This window comes from Dromiciops gliroides, chromosome 6 (genome assembly GCF_019393635.1).
Source record: "Dromiciops gliroides isolate mDroGli1 chromosome 6, mDroGli1.pri, whole genome shotgun sequence".
In the NCBI taxonomy this organism is placed as follows: Eukaryota; Metazoa; Chordata; class Mammalia; order Microbiotheria; family Microbiotheriidae; genus Dromiciops; species Dromiciops gliroides.
In genome coordinates this window covers 111,082,349-111,101,171 of record NC_057866.1, presented here as the reverse complement: position 1 = coordinate 111,101,171, position 18,823 = coordinate 111,082,349, and the positions used below count along the sequence as shown (strand labels likewise).

Here is an 18,823-nt window from a genome sequence, read left to right as displayed (position 1 = left end):
ATAGCAGCAATTTCCGGTCAGCCTATGTGTTTGGGTTAGGAGGAGGGAAGAATTGAGGCACAAATGAGATTTAGCCATATGCTTTTCAGGTACTGGTAAAGTCTCTCTTATCTCATTAAGGGCAGCTGAGCAGTGACCTGTGAAGCCAGCAATCAGCAGTTGTCACTAACCCTGCAGACCATGAGGGCAAGGCACTTTGGGTGTTTTTTTTTTTAGACTGGTCCATTGCATTGCTGTCTGCAGAACCAGTTATCCATGAAGGAGAGAAAGCTAGGGAGAGAGCGTGGGGAGACCTTTTGGTGGGGATGTGATGTGTTGGCAGTGGGTGTGCCGTCTAAGTCCCGGGTACTGAGGACTCCAGAGAACTGTGCTGTAGTGACTCTTTCACCAGATCCTCCTGCCCTGCTCTGTTTTGCATTGGCTGTGGAGATTTCACAGGTCTTAAGGCCAGAAGGGTCTCCAGTCACCTGATGAAGCAATCTGCCTCGAAGGAGCCTGGGGGTGGAAGAGTAGGAATGGGAGCCCAGGGCTCATAACTTATCCGTGTGCTTTCTTTTCAGCGACCTGTAGTCATGGAAATGGTGGATGTCAGCACATATGTGAAGATACCGATGAAGGACCTGAGTGCAGTTGTCACCCAGAGTACCGGGTGCACATGGATGGGAGATCCTGCCTGGGTCAGTACTGGTGCATACTGGTGTCTGTCCTGTCAGAAAATGATGCTACTACTGACCGGGACTGTCTGAGGGTGTGGGTGTGCTTTGACCAACCATCCTTCCTGTACTTTTCCCATTAAGATCACCCTTTGGTTTGGGGCTCTAACTAGGGTGACATTCTTTAGATACAGGCAATATTAATAGAGGCATAATAATAGTCGGTGTTTGTATTGTGCCTTAAGTTGCACAAAGTGCTGCTTTGCATACGTTATTTCAATTGTGCTTCAGAGAACTCTGCTAGGCAGGCATTCTTGCCACCATCTGATAGATAAAGAAATTGAGTTGAGTCATTTGCCCATGGCCACATGGCTAATGAGGGTCAAAGGCAGAATTTAAACTTGGGTCTTCCTGACTCCAGCTCCTAAACTCTATGTATTTTACCACCTAGTTCCTGTTCAGTGATTTTTTTTCACACCATGGACTTTTTCCTATGCTGAAATAGAGAATACATTTACTACTGATACTCTAGAATATAATATATTAAACCTATAAAAATTGTTTTTGAAAAATCTTTCATACCTTTTAAAATTATGGATATATTGGTTTTTCGTGTGTCATTTTCCTTCAGCATGACATAAGGATGAGTTGATGATCAGGAGATGTTTCCTCATTTCTCCAGTGAAATAACATAATCACATAGCCTATATTGATGTCAGTGGCATAGGTTTCCCTGGGTCAGCGGTTCTTCACTTGGAGTCAGTGGTTCTTCACTTGGAGTCAGTGGTCCTTCGAAGCATCCAGGGATAGATTTGAGTGGGTCTGTGAATTTTTTAAAAAGCATTTTGGTAACTATATTTCAATATAATTGGCTTTCTTTGTCATCCTACGTGTTTCATTTTATTTCATGAACAATATTATTCTGAGAAGGAATCGATCAGCTTCACCAGACTGCAGGAGAGGTCCACAGCACAAAAATGGTTAAGAACCCCTGTCCTAGGGATAGGAACAATGACTAGATTCTTGTGTTCTTATTTGTTTCTCTCATAGAGAAAGAGGAGTCTACTCTGGAGCTAATGGAGAGCAATGTGACATCATCAGTAGCTGAAGTCGACAAAAGAGTGAAACGGAGACTACTTATGGGTGAGATCGACAGCCTCTCCTCACTTCTCCGAAGGGCAGTGTGCCATCCCCTCCATGGGTACCTCACGGCTCTCTTCTCAGTCTATCAGTAGTAGTCATATAGGTCACTCCTGTTGGACTAGAGAATATCAGACTCTACATTACCTTTAATTACCGTGTGTGTGTGTGTGTGTGTGTGTGTGTGTGTATGTATGTGTGTGTATATATGAGAAATTTCAGCAAAGCTGATTAGACTTCAGTCTAGGGACTAATTTCCCAACAATTTGAACTGTTGAAAAGTGTAATCAGCTGCCTTAGAAAGGCCTTTGAGTGGGGCCTTACTGACCGCATTCTTGTTGGCAATCCTGTAGAGGGGATTTGCATTTTGGCCCTGTGGCTGAGCAGGCAGCAGTGTGCTGCGATGGTGTCACACAGAGCTCCCGGAGCATCCATATACCACCCTGTGCCTCAGCTTTCCTTTGTGCAAAAGGAAAAGCTCACTCTGAGGTGCTCTCTTCTAAGGGTCTGTGGCCTAAGGGCTCCCAGTCAGTTGAGGCCCCTTACAACCCTGAGAGTCTTAGATTCATTTGATTGCCCCTCATTTAATGCTTTTTTCAGCGTGTTGCCTCTCATGTAGGCAGTTTAGGAATGAGCAAAATGAGTGTGGCACTATGGAAATAGAAATTGACTACTTCAATGATATTTTTCTGACAAAAAAGGAAAGCCAGAATGGCCTGTGGAGCATTCAGGATGAGTCTTTTGAAGCCTTTTCCTTGTTATTTCAGCAAAGCAGCTGATTTCATATTTAGCAGCCTGGGGGCAAGCTGGCCTTTGTAATAGATAAGTATATACAGTTGCTCATTATTGTTCACAATAGATTGCCATCACAGATTGTAGATCATGAGAGATGCCAAGCAGGGGAAATAATTTGCCCATGGTCACACAGCTAACTCAGTGGCAGAGTCTGGACTAGAATCTAGTTTTCTTGGCTTTAAGCTTAGTGTTCTTTGTCCAGTGCTGGGGCACCTCTCTTCCTGGCATAAAGGCATATAGGAAAGTAAATATGTCAATAATAGTAGCTTCCATTTCTGTCTGTAGCATTTTAAGATTTACAAAAGCTCTTCCTTACAATAGCACCATTAGGTAGGTAATGCTAAAGTGGTTGTCCCCATTTGACAGGGGAGTAAGTTAAGGCCCTGAGCAGAAAAGTGCCTTATTATGGATCAATAGCTCACAAGATCACTGATCATCATCAGACTCAGTGAGGTTATACTTTACTGCCACTCACCCAGGGAGCAAGTGAGCCAGGATTCAAATTCAAGATACTCCCGAGGACAGCCTTTGACCCGTGGAGGGGATGGGTGGCAGGAGATCCTGACGAGGCCGTGGAATCCTCATGAGTAGCTAGCTCTGGGGCCATCTGGTAGAGGGGGCTGGGGCAAGTTTTCATTTACTGACTCACCAATCAACCTGCCAGTAGACTTTGATTAAGTGCCCCTGTGCACCAGGCACTGGGCTGAGCAATCAGGGCAGACATTAGCTTGCATGTGGGGTTAGGGACTGTGATCTTTGGAGGGTCAGCATTCTTGGTGGGGAGAAGTGGACAGCAGCAGAATGGATTCTGCTCCGACTCCAGGCCCAGTACTCTTACCATTAGCCACATGCTGCCTTCTGACATCCCTCCAACCCTCCAGTGTTTTAAGAAGATACAGCCTGCATCTCCCCCACTATGGGGGCAGGGGGGCTGCACTGGATCCCAGGAATCCCAGCAGCAGGTGCAATGACATTGACTATCACTGTGTACCTCATTATGCTTTTGGCCTTTCTTGGACTTGGGTCATGTAGGAGCATCAAGACACTGCAGCCCTTTCTTTCTAGATGTATTGTTGCTTCTCAGAAAAGCCAACTTTTTTTCACTTCCCTTTTTATCAGAAACATGTGCTGTAAACAATGGAGGCTGTGACCGAACGTGTAAGGACACATCTACTGGTGTTCACTGCAGCTGTCCTATGGGATTCACCCTGCAGTTTGATGGGAAGACATGTAAAGGTAGGTTCCCTTCCCATAGGGGAGACCCATGTCTGAATGCTAAGAGTCAGCCTTGTTGTGCCAGTGTTCCAACACTTTTCCTTCCATCCCCATCGTTGCCACCTCCTGAATGTCTTCAGATTTGATTATGACTCATATCAATAGCAGATTTTCTTATTTGGGCCAGTGAAAACTTGTGATCAAGCAAGCTTAATTAAACCCAATTTAATTCTATTACCTGTTGGGGTCAGCCTCTATGAACATCAAATAATTCATTTCAGGCCATAACCTTATTAGAAAAAAAGGCAGAAGATCAAGGAAATATCCATTTTGAAGAGATAATATCAGCATATTATAATTAACAACCTAGATAATTATCCAGAGTAAATTAATGAAGAATTAACCCATTAATTCTTACTGATCAAGGGGATCTCAATGGCCTCTTGGTATTTTATGGGCATAAGTACAAAGGACTGGTTACTTAGCATGTTAGAAAGAGATAGCTAGTTATCTGTTTCAGTTATCTATTATGGACTGTATCAATTGAAAAAACGTAAAATTATTTGGAGTATCAGGAAACACTTGTAAAAATTGAGTATTTTGCTGTTGTTTCAGTTTTATAGCAAGTATTTAAGCTCCTTTAAAAGTTTTAATGATTAAAGGGGGACTAGAGGCTATACTGAAAGAAACTGGGCAACTAATGGAGGAGAGTGCAAGATAACTTCATAATTCTTCTCCAGGGCTTTGTTCCTCATGGCTAGGGAGGAGTAATGTAAGAGTTCTACATATATGCCAAAGGAATACAGATTATTATCTTTTAAAAAGGGGATAAGTGGGGGAAATAACAAGTGTGCCAATTTTAAAGCAGAAAACCCAGCAGAAAGTAGAACATCCTTGAAAACTTTTATGACCTATTGTTGGGAATTATAGAGCATTTGCAATTGCACCTCAGGGGACAATAGGGAAAATTAACAGATGTACTCATTTTTATTTATCAATATTTGTCTGTTGCAGATATTGATGAGTGTCAGACGAGTAATGGAGGCTGCGATCACTTCTGCAGAAACGCTGTTGGCAGTTTTGATTGCAGTTGCAAGAAAGGATTTAAATTATTAACAGATGAAAAGTCTTGTCAAGGTATGTGCTGAGAATACCTGAATATTGACTCAGTGTATGGCCTTGAACTAGTCACCTGTCTAAATTATATCTCACTTTGGGAAATAAAACAAAAAATGCTAATATGCCCCAGAGGCATATTATGTGTATTAAAGTGTTCATGATCAAAGACTTTGAAAAACTTGTTCTTCTTAGTAGGAAACAGAATTTAGAACAAGTTAAGTCAAACCCCATAGTAATGCTCCTCCTCTTTTTTAAAGACATCATCTTAGTTCTTCATGTGAAGTGATTCTGAGAAATATAAGCAGGTGTTCAGCCATCCTGCCAAGGACATGTTTTGTAGCTGACATAAGAAAATAGGCTGAATTTTCTCAGATAGCAAGAGACCTTGCCATAGAAGCATCTGCTTCTCAAAAGCATGAGATAGCAAGATGGTGGTACCTGTCTATGATTAGCAACTGAATTTGATTCTTGTGTCCGGTTTGTAAATGGCAACCTTTGATAGGCATATGGGTGTGTTATTTTTCTAAGTTTTTAAAGGGAGATATACAGGGAGGAACCCTCAGAAAGCTTATAATTCTGGCATCATTCACTTATATCACATGGGGGATATTTTAAGTGATGAGAGCTGGTTGACTATTAGTTAGAGATATAGATTATACTGTGTATTTCTGCCTCTACATCACATAAAGATGATATTGACACTTTAGCTTTTTCCCCATTGCTATTGTTCCTTCTGGTTTCAATTTAGTGATGATTCATCAAGTACCTACTATGTGTGCTAGATGCTGTGGAAGATAGAAAGATGAAAATAAAAGATTCAGTTCCTGCAGTCTAGCAGGTGGTGTAAGACATGCACAAAGAATTATGAGACAAATTCTAGGTGTGTGTATATATATATATATATATATATATATATATGTATATATATACACACACATATACATATGTATATATACACACACACATATCTTTGTTCCCCACACATTTGTCATAGTTCAAGAAACTAGAATTTATTAAGCATTTAACAACTCTGCAATACAAACACGGTGCCTGACACAAAGTAAATTCTTGATAAATGCTTTTTCCTGGAAAATATGACACATACAGTAGAGGACACAGGGGCATGAAAGACCAGGTGAATCGCTTTGTAATGAGGTGAAGCCTGAGCTGAATGTAGAAGGAAGAGAAGAATTTCAGCCTGTGCAGCCTCAAACTGCTGGAGGGCTGCTCTTGCTTTTCCTTTGTGTCTGGTGGCTTAGCAGAGTGCCTAGCCGATACAGCAGGAAGTTCTTACTCCATGCTTGCTTACTGATCCTCTGCATGGGTGATGGATAAACCATTTGCCATCAAAATCCATAGATTTGGGAACTTGGAAATAATCTCACCAAACCCACCCCTTAACAGGAATCCCTCAACAACATGCCTGACAAGGTTCATCCAGCCTCTGCTTGAAGGCCCGTCCTGCCAATCCAATTTCACTGTTGCATCACTTTGCTGGGAATGTGTATCTTTGCCATTTTGCCCGTGTGCTCCGCCCTCTGGAGCAATCCTTTATCCACAGGATAGCTCTTCAGGAAAGCTATTGTGCATGTGTAGAAACAGGAAAGGGAGAGATGGGATGAAGGGACAGTAAGGAGGTGAGGGTCCCCAAGTCTAACCCCTCCTTTTACAGAAGAGGAAATGGACATAAAGATGGGAAGGGACCTGCTGAGGGGCGCACAGCTAGGAAGTGTGTGAAACAGGATATGAATCCATATCTTTCTGGTACCAAGTCCAGGGCATTATCCCACTACTCCATGCTGTCTTTAGTTTGGCTGGCATGTCTGGTGCCTGATGGGAAGAGTGTAAACATTTGGAAATGTAGATTGAGATCAGAGTATGTATGCTCTTGAATATCAGTGTAAGGACTTTGTATTTTACTTTGTAAGCAATGGAAAACCACTGAGGTTTTTGAATAGAAAATTCTATGGTCAAACTCATGTTTTAGGAAGATTATTTTGATAGCTGTGTGAGGGATAGATTTGAGCTTTCCTTGAAGCAACAAGAACAGTTAGGAGACTGTTATAAAGTCTATATGTATCTATATGTCTATATATCTATATATAAGCATCTCTCTATATACATGTGTGTATATATATGTATATATATACATATATATATATACACACAATACACACATATGCATATGTGTGTATATCTATAGATATAGATCCGTTCCCTATATCCATCACAATTCTGTCAAGAGGAAAATAATATGCTTCATCTTAGGTCCTCCAGAGATATAATGAGATTTCTTAAGCCTTTCAAAGTTGTTTTTCTTTACAGTGGTTTCCTCATATAATTGTTCTCCTGGTTCTGTTCACTTCACTTTGCATCAATTCATTCCACCCAAGATTCTCTGAAATCCTTTTATCATTTCTTATAGAACCATAATACTCTATTACACTTATATACCACAATTTGTTTAGCCATTTCTCAGTTGTCAAAGAGGCTGTCTCAGATACACTCTTAGCTTCTAGTTAATGAAGAATTAACTCATTAATTACGGGTCTAAAGGGATTCCTGTTTCTTCTTCCTTTATTTGATTGTCAGCACTACATCAGCATATAGCTCCTCCTGATTGCTCAAATAAATGAGCCTTTCCAGATTTCTGCGGACCTCTTGTGTTTGTATTTCAAAGTTCCTACTTAACTCCTGGTTTTTTCATGTTGGAATTGTTTAAAAGTCCTCTGTTCCACTAAAAGTCATTTTTCCTTCTGTAGAATTATACTCAGCTTTGCAAAGTGAATGATTGTTAGTCATAAGCCTATCTTTTTGCCTTTTGGAGTGTTGTATTCCTAGATATCCTCTCTTATTTTTAGGAAAATGCCAGATCTTGTGTGATCCTGACTGTGGTTTCTTGGTTCTTGAACTGCTTCTTTCTAGATATTTGCCATATTGTTTCTTTAATCTGAAAGCTTTGAATTTTGGCTCTGACATTCCCAGAATTTTTCCTTTTGATGTTTCTTTTTGGAAATGGATTTTTCCCCTGTCTTTACTTTGCCCTTAGTTCTAATAGATCTGGGCAGTTTTCATTTATGATTTATTGAAATATAGTGTGCAGGCTTTTTTGTTATGACTTTCAGTATACACAGACATACACACACATATAACATATACATATGCTACTGTGGGCAAGAATCCCTTAGAAGAAATGGAGTAATCCTCATAGTCAATAGAGGGATAAGAAAAATAATACAAAAATTACAGAGTGATATCTATACAAATCCAAGACAAGCCATTCAACATCACAATAATACAAGTTTATGCTCCAATTCTGAAGAAGCCAAAGTTGATCAGTTCTATGAAGACCTACAACATCTAGAAATAACACCCAAAAAAGATGTCATGTTCCTCATAGGGGATTGAAATGCTAAAATGGGAAATCAAAAATTAACTGGAATATCAGGCAAGTTTGACCTTGGAGTACAAAATGAAGCAGGACAGAGACTAATAGAATTTTGTCAAGAAAACTCACGGGTTATAGAAAACACTCTTTTTTTTGGTTTGTTTTTGTTTTTGCAGGGCAATGAGGATTAAGTGACTTGCCTGTGGTCACACAGCTAGTAAGTGTCAAGTGTCTGAGGCCGGATTTGAACTCGGGTCTTCTTGAATCCAGGGCCGGTGCTTTATCCACTATGCCACCTACCTGCCCCCAACACCCTTTTTTTAATAGCTCAAATGGACTACACACAGACATGACCAGATGGTTGTTATAGAAATCAGATAGATTATATATTTTGCAGCCAAGGGTGAAGAAGTTCTATACCAGGGCTTCTTAAACTTTTTCTTTTCATAACCCCTTTTTGTCCAAGAAATTTTTACATGGCCTCAGGCATATAGGTATATAGAATAGGTATACATAACCTTTTACTGTTGCCAAATTTTTCACAACCCCCATATTCAGTGACATGACCCCATACAGGGTTGCAACCTACAGTTTAAGAAACTTTGCTCTATACAGTCAGTTAAAACAAGACCTGGGGGCAGCTAGGTGGATAGAGTGGATAGAGTGGCAGTGGATAGAGCACTGCCCCTAGAGTCAGGAGTACCTGAGTTCAAATCTGGCCTCAGACACTTAACACTTACTAGCTGTGTGACCCCGGGCGAGTCACTTAACTCCAATTGCCTCACTAAAACAAAACAAAACAAAACAAAAAACAAAACAAAACAAGACCTGGAACTGACTATGGCTCAGATCATGAGCTTCCTATTGCAAAATTCAAACTTAAATTGAAGAAAGTAGGGAAAACCATCAGACCATATAGAAATGACCTAAATATCATTCCTTATGAATATGAAGTAGAGGTGATAAATAGATTTAAGGGATTAAATCTGGTAGATACAGTGCCTGATGAACTATGGATAGAGGTTCTCAATATTGTATAGGATACAGGAACAAAAAAATTCCAAAGAAAAAAAAGAGCAGGAAAGTAAAATGGCTGTCCGATGAAGTTGTTTTTTGTTTTTTTTTTAAGTGAGGCAATTGGGGTTAAGTGACTTGCCCAGGGTCACACAGCTAGTGTTAAGTGTCTGAGGCCGGATTTGAACTCAGGTACTCCTGACTCCAGGGCCGGTGCTCTATCCACTGCGCCACCTAGCTGCCACCGATGAAGTTTTACAAATAGCTGAGGGAAGAAGGAAATGGAAAGGGAAAGAACAGAGGGGCAGATATACCCAACTGAATGCAGAATTCCACAGAATAGCAAGAAGAGATAAGGTTTTCTTAAATGAGCAATGAAAAGAAATAGAAGACAACAATAAAATGCAAAGACAGATCTCTTCAAGAAAATTAAGGATATCAAGGGGATGTCATATACAAAATTAGGCATGATAAAAGACAAAAATGGTAGGGACTTAAAAGAAGCAAAAGAGATTAAGAAAAAGTGGCAAGAATACATGAAAGAACTATACAAAAATGAGCTTCGCATCACTGACAACTATGATGGTGTGGTTCTTGACCTAGAGCCAGACATCCTGGAGAATGAAATCAAGGGGGCCTTATGAAACATAACCTTGCTGGCATGTGAAATGAGTACAATGTTTGGTAATTTGAACACTCCTTGGCATTGCCCTTCTTTAGGATTGGGGTGTAAACTGATCCTTTCCAATCCAGTGGCCACTGATGAGTTTTCCAAATTTGCTAGCATACCGAGTATAGTACTTAAACTGAATTTTAGGGTTTTAAATAGCCCAGCTGGAATTCCATCACCTCCATTAGTCTTATTGTTAGCATTGCTTCCTAAAGCCCGCTTTACTTCATTCTCCAGGATGTCTGGCTTTAGATCAGTAGCACTTCTAGAACTCTGTAAAAGAATAGTGAGGAGGGAGAACATCCTTAACTCCCTCCCATATTTATTGGTAAAGGTTCTAATGTATTCCCATTGCATGTGGTGCTTGCTTTAAGTCTAAAATGCATTTTATGATACGAAAAAAAATCCTTCTGTGCCTATACTTTGTAAGTTGTTTGCTTGTTAGTTTTTTAGTATAAATTAGTGTTGTACTTCGTCAAAAACTTTTCTGCATTTTTCTGGATTAAAAAAAATATGATTAATTATGTTGATTTTTTCCCTAATATTGAACCATCCATGCATCTCTTGTATAAATCCAACTTGTTCATAATGAATGATTCCTTGGATAAATCACTGTAATCTGTCTGACAGGATATTGTTTAAAAATTTTGAATTGTTATTCATTAATAATATTGATCTGTAGTTCTGTGTTTTATCCTTCCCTGGTTTGGGTATCAACACTATATTTATTTCACAAAATTATTCTGGTAGTGTGCTTTCTTTATTAGTTTTGTAGAATAATTTGTGTAGTATGGGCATTAAGAGTCCAATAATTCCTAAATAATCTCTCTTTGACCTGTTTTCCTGCTCAGTTATTTTTGTTATTACATATCTTACATTTTTCTTCTTTTTCTTCTTCCTATTCTGATTTTTTTTCTATTTTTTTTTCTCTTTCTTATGTAGTCATTTATTTCTACTTGGTTTATTCTAGTTTTCAGGGATTCCATTTCTTGTGTAAGTTTTACTTCTTTGTTTTCTAAGCTACATATTTTCCTTCCAGTTCTTTCCTTTAGAACTTTTATTTCATTTGTTAGCTCTTGCCTTATTTCTCCTGTATATTCACATAGTACTTGTGGAAAAATCCGTTTTTTTTCAATCTGCTTGAAGTTGTTATGCAGCTAGATATGCAATAATCTTTGGTGTTATTTGGTGTTTTCTTGGATTTCCTCACCTCTCCAGCTTTAATTCCTGAAGTGGAGCTTTGTGCCAAGGCCAGGCTCTGCCTCCTGCTTGGTTTTTTGGGTGTGGTGGTTTATCCTACTTGGTCTCACTTCAAGTACTCTGGTTTCTTGCACTGACCTCCTCTTCCTGCAGTTAACTATCCTTTATCTTGGAGGTTCAGAGTGATGGATCTTTAGGGCCTTTTCTAGAGTCTTAACTCAGAGAGTTAGGGACCTCTGAGCTCCATGGACCTTTTGAATGTGAGCACTGAGCTCTTTGACACCATTCTGGTCTATAGCACTGGGCTGGTCATGCTGCCTTCCACCCTGGGGCTTCCTGATAGTCTCTGATCACCCTGGAGACACTAGAACTGGCTTTGCTGGGTGGAAGGGGACACTTCTCTATTTCCTGTGGGCGTCTGCTTAATGTTTTGTATGAAATTCTAGAAGGAAAGATATCACTTGCTGTAGTTTCTCATTATTCAGTCTGATTCAGACTTAAGGTTTTTGTTATAGAGGGCATGTAGGAGCTGGGCAGCCTGCCTCAGTTCAAGCTGCCTTCTTTGCTGACCCCCAAACCCTCCATGAGCAGTGTATGCTTTTTAAACAATTGGTAAGTGTATTTGAGTTTAGGTGACAATATGGCATGGTTTTCATTTTTGCTGTTTTTTTAATAATCCTTAGAAACACATAAAATAAGAAGTATTGCTTAAGTGTCAAAAACAGGTTGAAAAGTAATTAGGAAAGTGGCATCATTTTGGTGAGGGAGACAAAACTTTTAGCAAGTAGCCAAGGAAAGACTGGTCAGTCAGTTGATTATTTCCTAATTGACATGAATAATAAAATTAATAAAATGGCATTAGATACCAAGGAAGAAACAGTGGCAGTTGTTCATCTTTTACTAATCAGCTTCAAACATCTAAGTATTAATGTAGCAGATTTTCTGGGGGAAGCGATCAATTAAAATGTGTAGTAGAAAATTAAGAGACCACATTGCCTAGTGATTAGGGAGTTTGCCTTGAAGCCAGGGAGACCTGGATTCATCTCTGCCACTGAGACATTGCTGGCTATGTGAGCTAGAGAAAGTGCTCTCAGTGCTTGAGGCCAAAGCTTCTTAAACAGAGGATTGCTGGGATCCCATAGCTGGGGGTTGCAAGAAATTGGGCAACAGTGAAAGGTTATGTATACCAATTTTATATGCCTATATACACGGGGTTGTATAGAAATTTCTTGGGCAAAAAGGGCTGGTGAGTGGAAAAAGTTTAAGAAGCCCTGCTCTAGACAGCTACATTGAAGAGGACAACTCTGCATCGATAATTTCCTCACCTGGGACTTTCCTATATCAGTGAAATAATAGGTACAAACCTTCTTCTTCTTTTTTTTTTTTTGGTGGTGCAATGAAGGTTAAGTGACTTGCCCAGGGTCACACAGATACAGCTAGTAAGTGTTTGAGGCTGGATTTGAACTCACTCTCCTGAAACTGGTGCTTTATCCACTGGACCATCTAGCTGCCCTTACAAACCTTATTTCTATTGGGAATGAATTACTCTACACATTTTCTTTGCTTTGCTTTTTCTCCCAGTGTGTGTTAGGATTAAGATTAATGTAGCCTCTCATAAAACACTTCATATTTAGAAAAATGGATTTAGCAGAATGAACTAATTCAGAATGATTAGATTTTGTTGAATAGAGTGATCTTAAATAGGGTTGTTATACTGACTTTTCCATTTAGAGAAATTATTGCAGCCCAGTACTGAAATGTCCAGGAAGTAGTAATCAGAGATCTTGTCCTATAGAATAGAATATACGATATGATAAGATAGACACATACATTGGGTTTATTGAAGACGAAGATCGTCCCAGGGTTCTTGATCAGAGTAGAAGTGGGCACCAGGGAGGAGGTTAGACTTGGAATATGTCACCGAGAACGAAGTCTATCTAGAAAGAAGCCTTACGTGAAGACTGTTCTTATAGAACCCTATTGAGGGCAATTGTATTAATGTATGCTTAGACAGGGTTGGAGTTAAAATCTTAAAACCCTGGACAGACTAGTCTGACCTGATCAGAGACTAAACTTTAAGAGGTCAGTGACTTAGGACCAAATAGATTTTGGACCAGATAATTTTGTTTCTCCTTTTTTATGTGTCACTATTTAAAACAATTGTTTGGAGACAATTCAGCCTTACAGGTTAATTTGGACTCAGGAGCAGAGTCTGAGACTAGTTAATAATAATAATTCACCTTTGGTGTAGGCTATTATCTGTACAAGATTGTCGTAAGATCAAATGATAGAATGCATGTAAAGTGCTTTATACATTTAAAAATGCTTTTAAATAATATGTATTAATGTAATACTTTAAAGCTTGCAAAGCACTTTACCCACAGCAATCTTAGGAGGAGGAGAGTGGAGGTATTGTTCCTGTTTTACAAATGAGGAAACTGAGGTTCAGAAAAAGGAAGCAATTTACCCTTAGTTGCAGGCCTGAGAAATGCTGAAGCCAGCACCTGAACCAAGTTCATGGATTTAAAGCTGAAAAGGACCTTACAGGTCATATAGACCAAGACCTATCTTTTACAGAAGAAGAAACTGAGGTCCAAAGTGGTGAAATGATACATTCATTTCAGATTCAGATTTTTCCCCTCTATGCCAAACTGCTTCTCACATCATTGTTGTTTGATGCTGTGAACACATGTTACTTAGCATGGGAAGAGCTAGGGAAATACTTTAAAGCTAGGAACTTTTTTTAATGGTGATGGGGAAAAGGTACTAGATTTGAAGTTGAAAGATCTGTATTAAAGACAGTTTTGGAACTTACTAGCTGTGGGAAGAGGGACAAGGCATTTACTTTTTATGAGTCTGTTTTCTTATGGGTAAAAGGGGAATAATCATCCTCCCACCTCCCACCTCACTTCCTAGTCACTCCCAAGCCATGCTACCTGGACTCTGGCTAGCCCCCTCATCCCCTCCCCCTGGAACAGGACCCTTGCCTCTGGGACTCTGGCTCTGGGAGGCAAGGTTTATTGTATGGTAAGCTCCAGTGAAGTGGTGTATGCCAAGCACTTTATAAGGTATCATGTCTGCTGCTGTTGTTGTTATGATAAACTAGGCCTCTGAATTCATTAGCATGAGATGCCTTCTACTAGTATATGTTCGCACCTGCTTTGCAAGTTAGAGGTTTGAAGGGCAGCCTGAGCCACTAAGAGGTTCAGAGGCTGGTCAGGATGCCACCACTAGTGTGTATCGCTCTCAGGTCTCCAACACAGGTCTTTCTGACTTCAACAGTTTCTCTTTAGACAAACGTGCTAGGTTACCTCTCAAAGCATTATTTATAAATTATGTAAGTTAGAATGCTGGAGGCCTCACATTTATGCCACGTGAAAATCAGTTGAAGGAAACAGGAATATTGAACATGGTGAAAAGAAACCTGGAGAAGGACAGGATAACTGTCTTTAAGTATTTAACGGTTTGTCACATAAATGAGGAATTAAACTTCTTTTGTTGGACCTTAGAGGGCAGAACTCTGAGGATTGGAGAGAAGGTTGTAGAAAGGCAAATTTAGACCTGATGTCAGGGATGATGAGATTTGCCCCAAAGTGAAATGGCCTGACTTGGGAGGGAGGGGTTTTCCCCCATTGGAGGTTTTCAGATAAAGGCTGGATGACCAAGCCTTGTCAGTTACATTGTAGAGAGAATTTCTTTTCTGGTCTAGGTTAAGCTTAGGTGCCTTTAAACTCTAAAATTCTGTATTTCTGTGAGAAATTATATATTGTCATTTTAATTATCAGCAGATCTTTTGAAGAATGTTTGCATAGTAGAAGTTTTAGCTTTATGGCATAGTACTTTTTGCTGTTGTGTTGGCAATCATCCCGTGCATGTTGGCTTGTGATATTAGTGAAGAAAGCCTTTCTGATAGGATGATCTGGTTGCTATGAAGGAAGTTCTTTTTTTTTTTGAGGGAAGTTCTTTAGAATAAAACATTAATAACCATTCTTTGACAATTTACAGATATCGACGAATGCTCTTTTGAAAGGACCTGTGACCACACATGCATCAATCATCCTGGCACCTTTGAGTGTGCTTGTAATAAAGGATACACCTTGTATGGTTTCACACATTGTGGAGGTGAGGAAATACATCTTACAGGTACATCATGTTGGGGTGACTGTGACTTGGGGAGAAAAAGAGATATGCCCAACCTTGAAGTTTCTTTAGCCTCCTCCATATTGCATAATGAAAGGAAAATCTCTGTCTTTCCTGCAAGGACAACAGCCCCTGTTGGCTCTTGGTAAGAGTGAGATGACTAACACTTCCAACGTTTTTGTTTCCTCTCATCAGCATGAGATGGAACAGAAGGGAATTCTGAGCTCTTTCAGCTGCGAAACTATTTATTTGCTGGGGAACAATTGTACTATGAGGAAGTGACTCCTATAAGCTGGTAAACAGCTCCAACATTTATTAAGTACTTATTATGTTCAAGGTGTGGTGCTAATGTGTTGTTGAGACTACAAAGCACTTAGTCCTTGCTTTCATATAACTACTGATCTAAGTAGGGGCTGGGTAATAAGACACATACAGAAGTAAGTATAATACAAGGAAGAAGGTGATATAAATGCAAAGGAGAGATCCAGGAAGGATGCTATAAGGGAATAATCCCAGAGAGATCTCAAGGAGCATTCATCAGACAAAGTTTGTTCCTCAAAGCAATGCATAAAATAGGATGTGTACATTTTATTATCTTCATTGTATTGGCGACAATTTACATGAATTACCTGAGGCTCAGAGAGGTTACTCTAGTGTCAGAACAGTGTTCAAACTCACACTTACACTGAGGAGGCCTCATCTCTGTCAGTTGGAGGAGGCAGGGGTGGTGGGTGGGGAAGGTGGGCAGGAAGAGGCTTTGCATCTTGCAGAACTCATCAGCCTACAGCTAGAGTTGTGAACCCCAGAAAAGATTAGAGGAAACCCCCCAGCTGAGCAGCAGCCCTGGCCTGCTCACATGTTTGGTGTTGAGTCAGAGGTCCTAACGCCATCTATCAGTCTTTGGGCTGAAGGTGGCCAGGAGAGGTTCCCACCTCTTAGAACCCTCATGGACGAAAAGTTCCTGTCCATGTATAACTTGAATTCTGATGACTGCAGTTGTAAGTCTGCTTCCTTGTGCCCTGTGCTCTGTGAAAAGGAAAGCAGCTGTTCCTAAAACAAGTCCAAGAACTCTTCATGTAAGCCTGAGCATCCTTATCCCAGATCTGATTCCCACTGATGAGTCCACTGGCTCCTCAGTGTTCTAGGCTAGCCCTGACGAGCAGTGGAGAGGCTTCCTCTATCGCCGTTGGGCTGAGCCCTCACCAGTGTGCTTCCTCCAACATTATAAGTCACTTTTTACAAATGGATATTTTCTAAAGTAGTGCAGTAAGTACAGTTGGCACCAAACATTCCTCCAAAAGACTGTGATGCATAATCCAACAAGTTCATCCAGAATCCAGGGGAAAGTGAGCTCAAGCTCAGATGGTACAAATAGCAAAAGGCATTGGCAGTTCCTGGTAGTGCTTTTTTCCCATCTGTGGGTTGCTGAAGAACGTCCCCTTAAGCATGGCATAGTTTCTTTGCTGGGTTCCAGTTTGTCCTTGACTCCCAATAGATGCAAGATTCAGACACTTCTGGGGATGCTGTTTAGGACGCTGATGAGAAGATGGAAGTACAAGTTCCTCTGGACCTTTCGAACTGGAAAGTCCCCCTCTGGTCAAAAGGAGGAGGAGGAGGAGCCTAAGGAAGAGATCTAGCCAAGGCTGGAACCAAGGACTCTCCTTCCTCCCAGAAGATTCTTCCTTAGGAATGTGCTAGAAAACCATACACTCCAGTTTCTGGAATTCCTCCCTTTTCAACTCACTTGATAATTTATAGAGGTTTCTTTGAGCTTGATCAAGTTTCCTTAGTCTATCAGAACATGGTTCTTGTACAGTCAAAGGCCTTTTGTCAGTCTAAGGCCTATTCCTTGATTGAGACATTGAGAATTGTTCTCCCCTGGTTTAATATATCAAGCCAAAAATGGAGCAGGATGGTTTGGATCCCAGTCTTATGCTTGAACTACGTATCCCTTTAGCCTATTCTTGGTTGGGTTAAAATATCACAGAACTTTTAAAGGGATTGCAACCTATTAAATTTTCTTATACTGAAATGTCAAAAAGATGTGTATATTGGGGCAGCTAGGTGGTGCAGTGGGTAGAGCACCGGCCCTGGAGTCAGGAGTACCTGAGTTCAAATCTGGCCTCAGACACTTAACACTTACTAGCTGTGTGACCCTGGGCAAGTCACTTAACCCCAATTGCCTCACTTAAAAAAAAAAAAAGATGGGGGCAGCTAGGTGGTGCAGTGGATAAAGCACTGGCCTTGGACTCAGGAGGACCTGAGTTCAAATCCAGCCTCAGACACTTAACACTTACTAGCTGTGTGACCCTGGGCAAGTCACTTAACCCCAATTGCCTCACTTTAAAAAAAAAAAAGATGGGGGCAGCTAGGTGGTGCAGTGGATAAAGCACTGGCCTTGGACTCAGGAGGACCTGAGTTCAAATCCAGCCTCAGACACTTAACACTTACTAGCTGTGTGACCCTGGGCAAGTCACTTAACCCCAATTGCCTCACCAAAAAAACAAACAAACAAACAAACAAAAAGATGTGTATATACATTTGGTTTTGGGGCTAGGAAGGAAGTCATATTCTGTCCTGTTTTCTTTCTTGGATTTGGGATGGGTGCCAGAAGATGTGGGCTCTCCTGGCTTTGCCGTTGACTCATATCAAGGATAACATGTAGGGACTGGTACTGGGCCCACAAGGACTGGGGCACTTCCCCACTTCTTTTCTCTGAGGAGTTTCTTTATTCTGGAGCCCTGTATGTAGTCCATGCCTGTCTCAGTCTTGGAGTCCATCATGCCTCTCATGAGAAGAAGGCATAGGCTTCCTTTTCTCCCTCTCTTTGGCTAGTTAAACTCCCACCCCAACACCCTTGAGAGAAGTTATTTAAAGGTTAGGCTGTGGAGCATGTTTAGGGTCTCCCCAAAGTGGAGAGTAGAAAGGTTCTCAGTGTACAATATGGATCAGATATGGGACAGGGATTTATTTCGAGCATACGAAAGGACACAAAAGACTCAGCATGCAATGACAGACTTAAAACAGGATTGAGTAACTTGAACTCTGCCAGGGGGCTGATACTCAAGCCTCAGTGGAATATAAAGAATTGGGGAGGGAGCGGCTAGGTGGTGCAGTGGATAGAGTGCCGGCCCTGGATTCAGGAGTACCTGAGTTCAAACCCGGCCTCAGACACTTGACACTCACTAGCTGTGTGACCCTGGGCAAGTCACTTAACCCCCATTGCCCTGCCCCCCCCCAAAAAAAAAGAAAGAAAAAGAAAGAAGCAATGGGTAGGCACTAAGATACAAAAGCAAAATCAACAAAAGAAAGAAAAAAGAATTGGGGGAGAGGGAATTGCTGAATAAACATTTGACATCTTGCCTTCTGAACTGTCCAACCAGCTTCAGATCACATCTTCTAGTAAAACAAATTAAGCTTGAGCCTATCCTCTAGTTGGTGGCCGTCTTTTCCTAGAGTACTGGAAGAGTTAGTTACCAGGGACTCTTC

At 40.7% G+C, this 18,823-nt stretch overlaps 1 protein-coding gene across 4 annotated transcripts in view; it reads left to right on the top strand.

Moving 5' to 3' along the window:
- SCUBE2 (signal peptide, CUB domain and EGF like domain containing 2) overlaps window positions 1-18,823 on the top strand; it is an 84,859-nt gene that overhangs the window by 20,968 nt on the left and 45,068 nt on the right. For all 4 annotated transcript variants that reach the window (XM_043973229.1, XM_043973230.1, XM_043973231.1 and 1 more), the window contains 5 exons: window positions 561-677; window positions 1,704-1,796; window positions 3,708-3,824; window positions 4,818-4,940; window positions 15,200-15,316. In XM_043973229.1, the coding sequence (XP_043829164.1) occupies window positions 561-677; window positions 1,704-1,796; window positions 3,708-3,824; window positions 4,818-4,940; window positions 15,200-15,316 (567 nt within the window). The remainder of the gene's footprint in view (window positions 1-560; window positions 678-1,703; window positions 1,797-3,707; window positions 3,825-4,817; window positions 4,941-15,199; window positions 15,317-18,823) is intronic.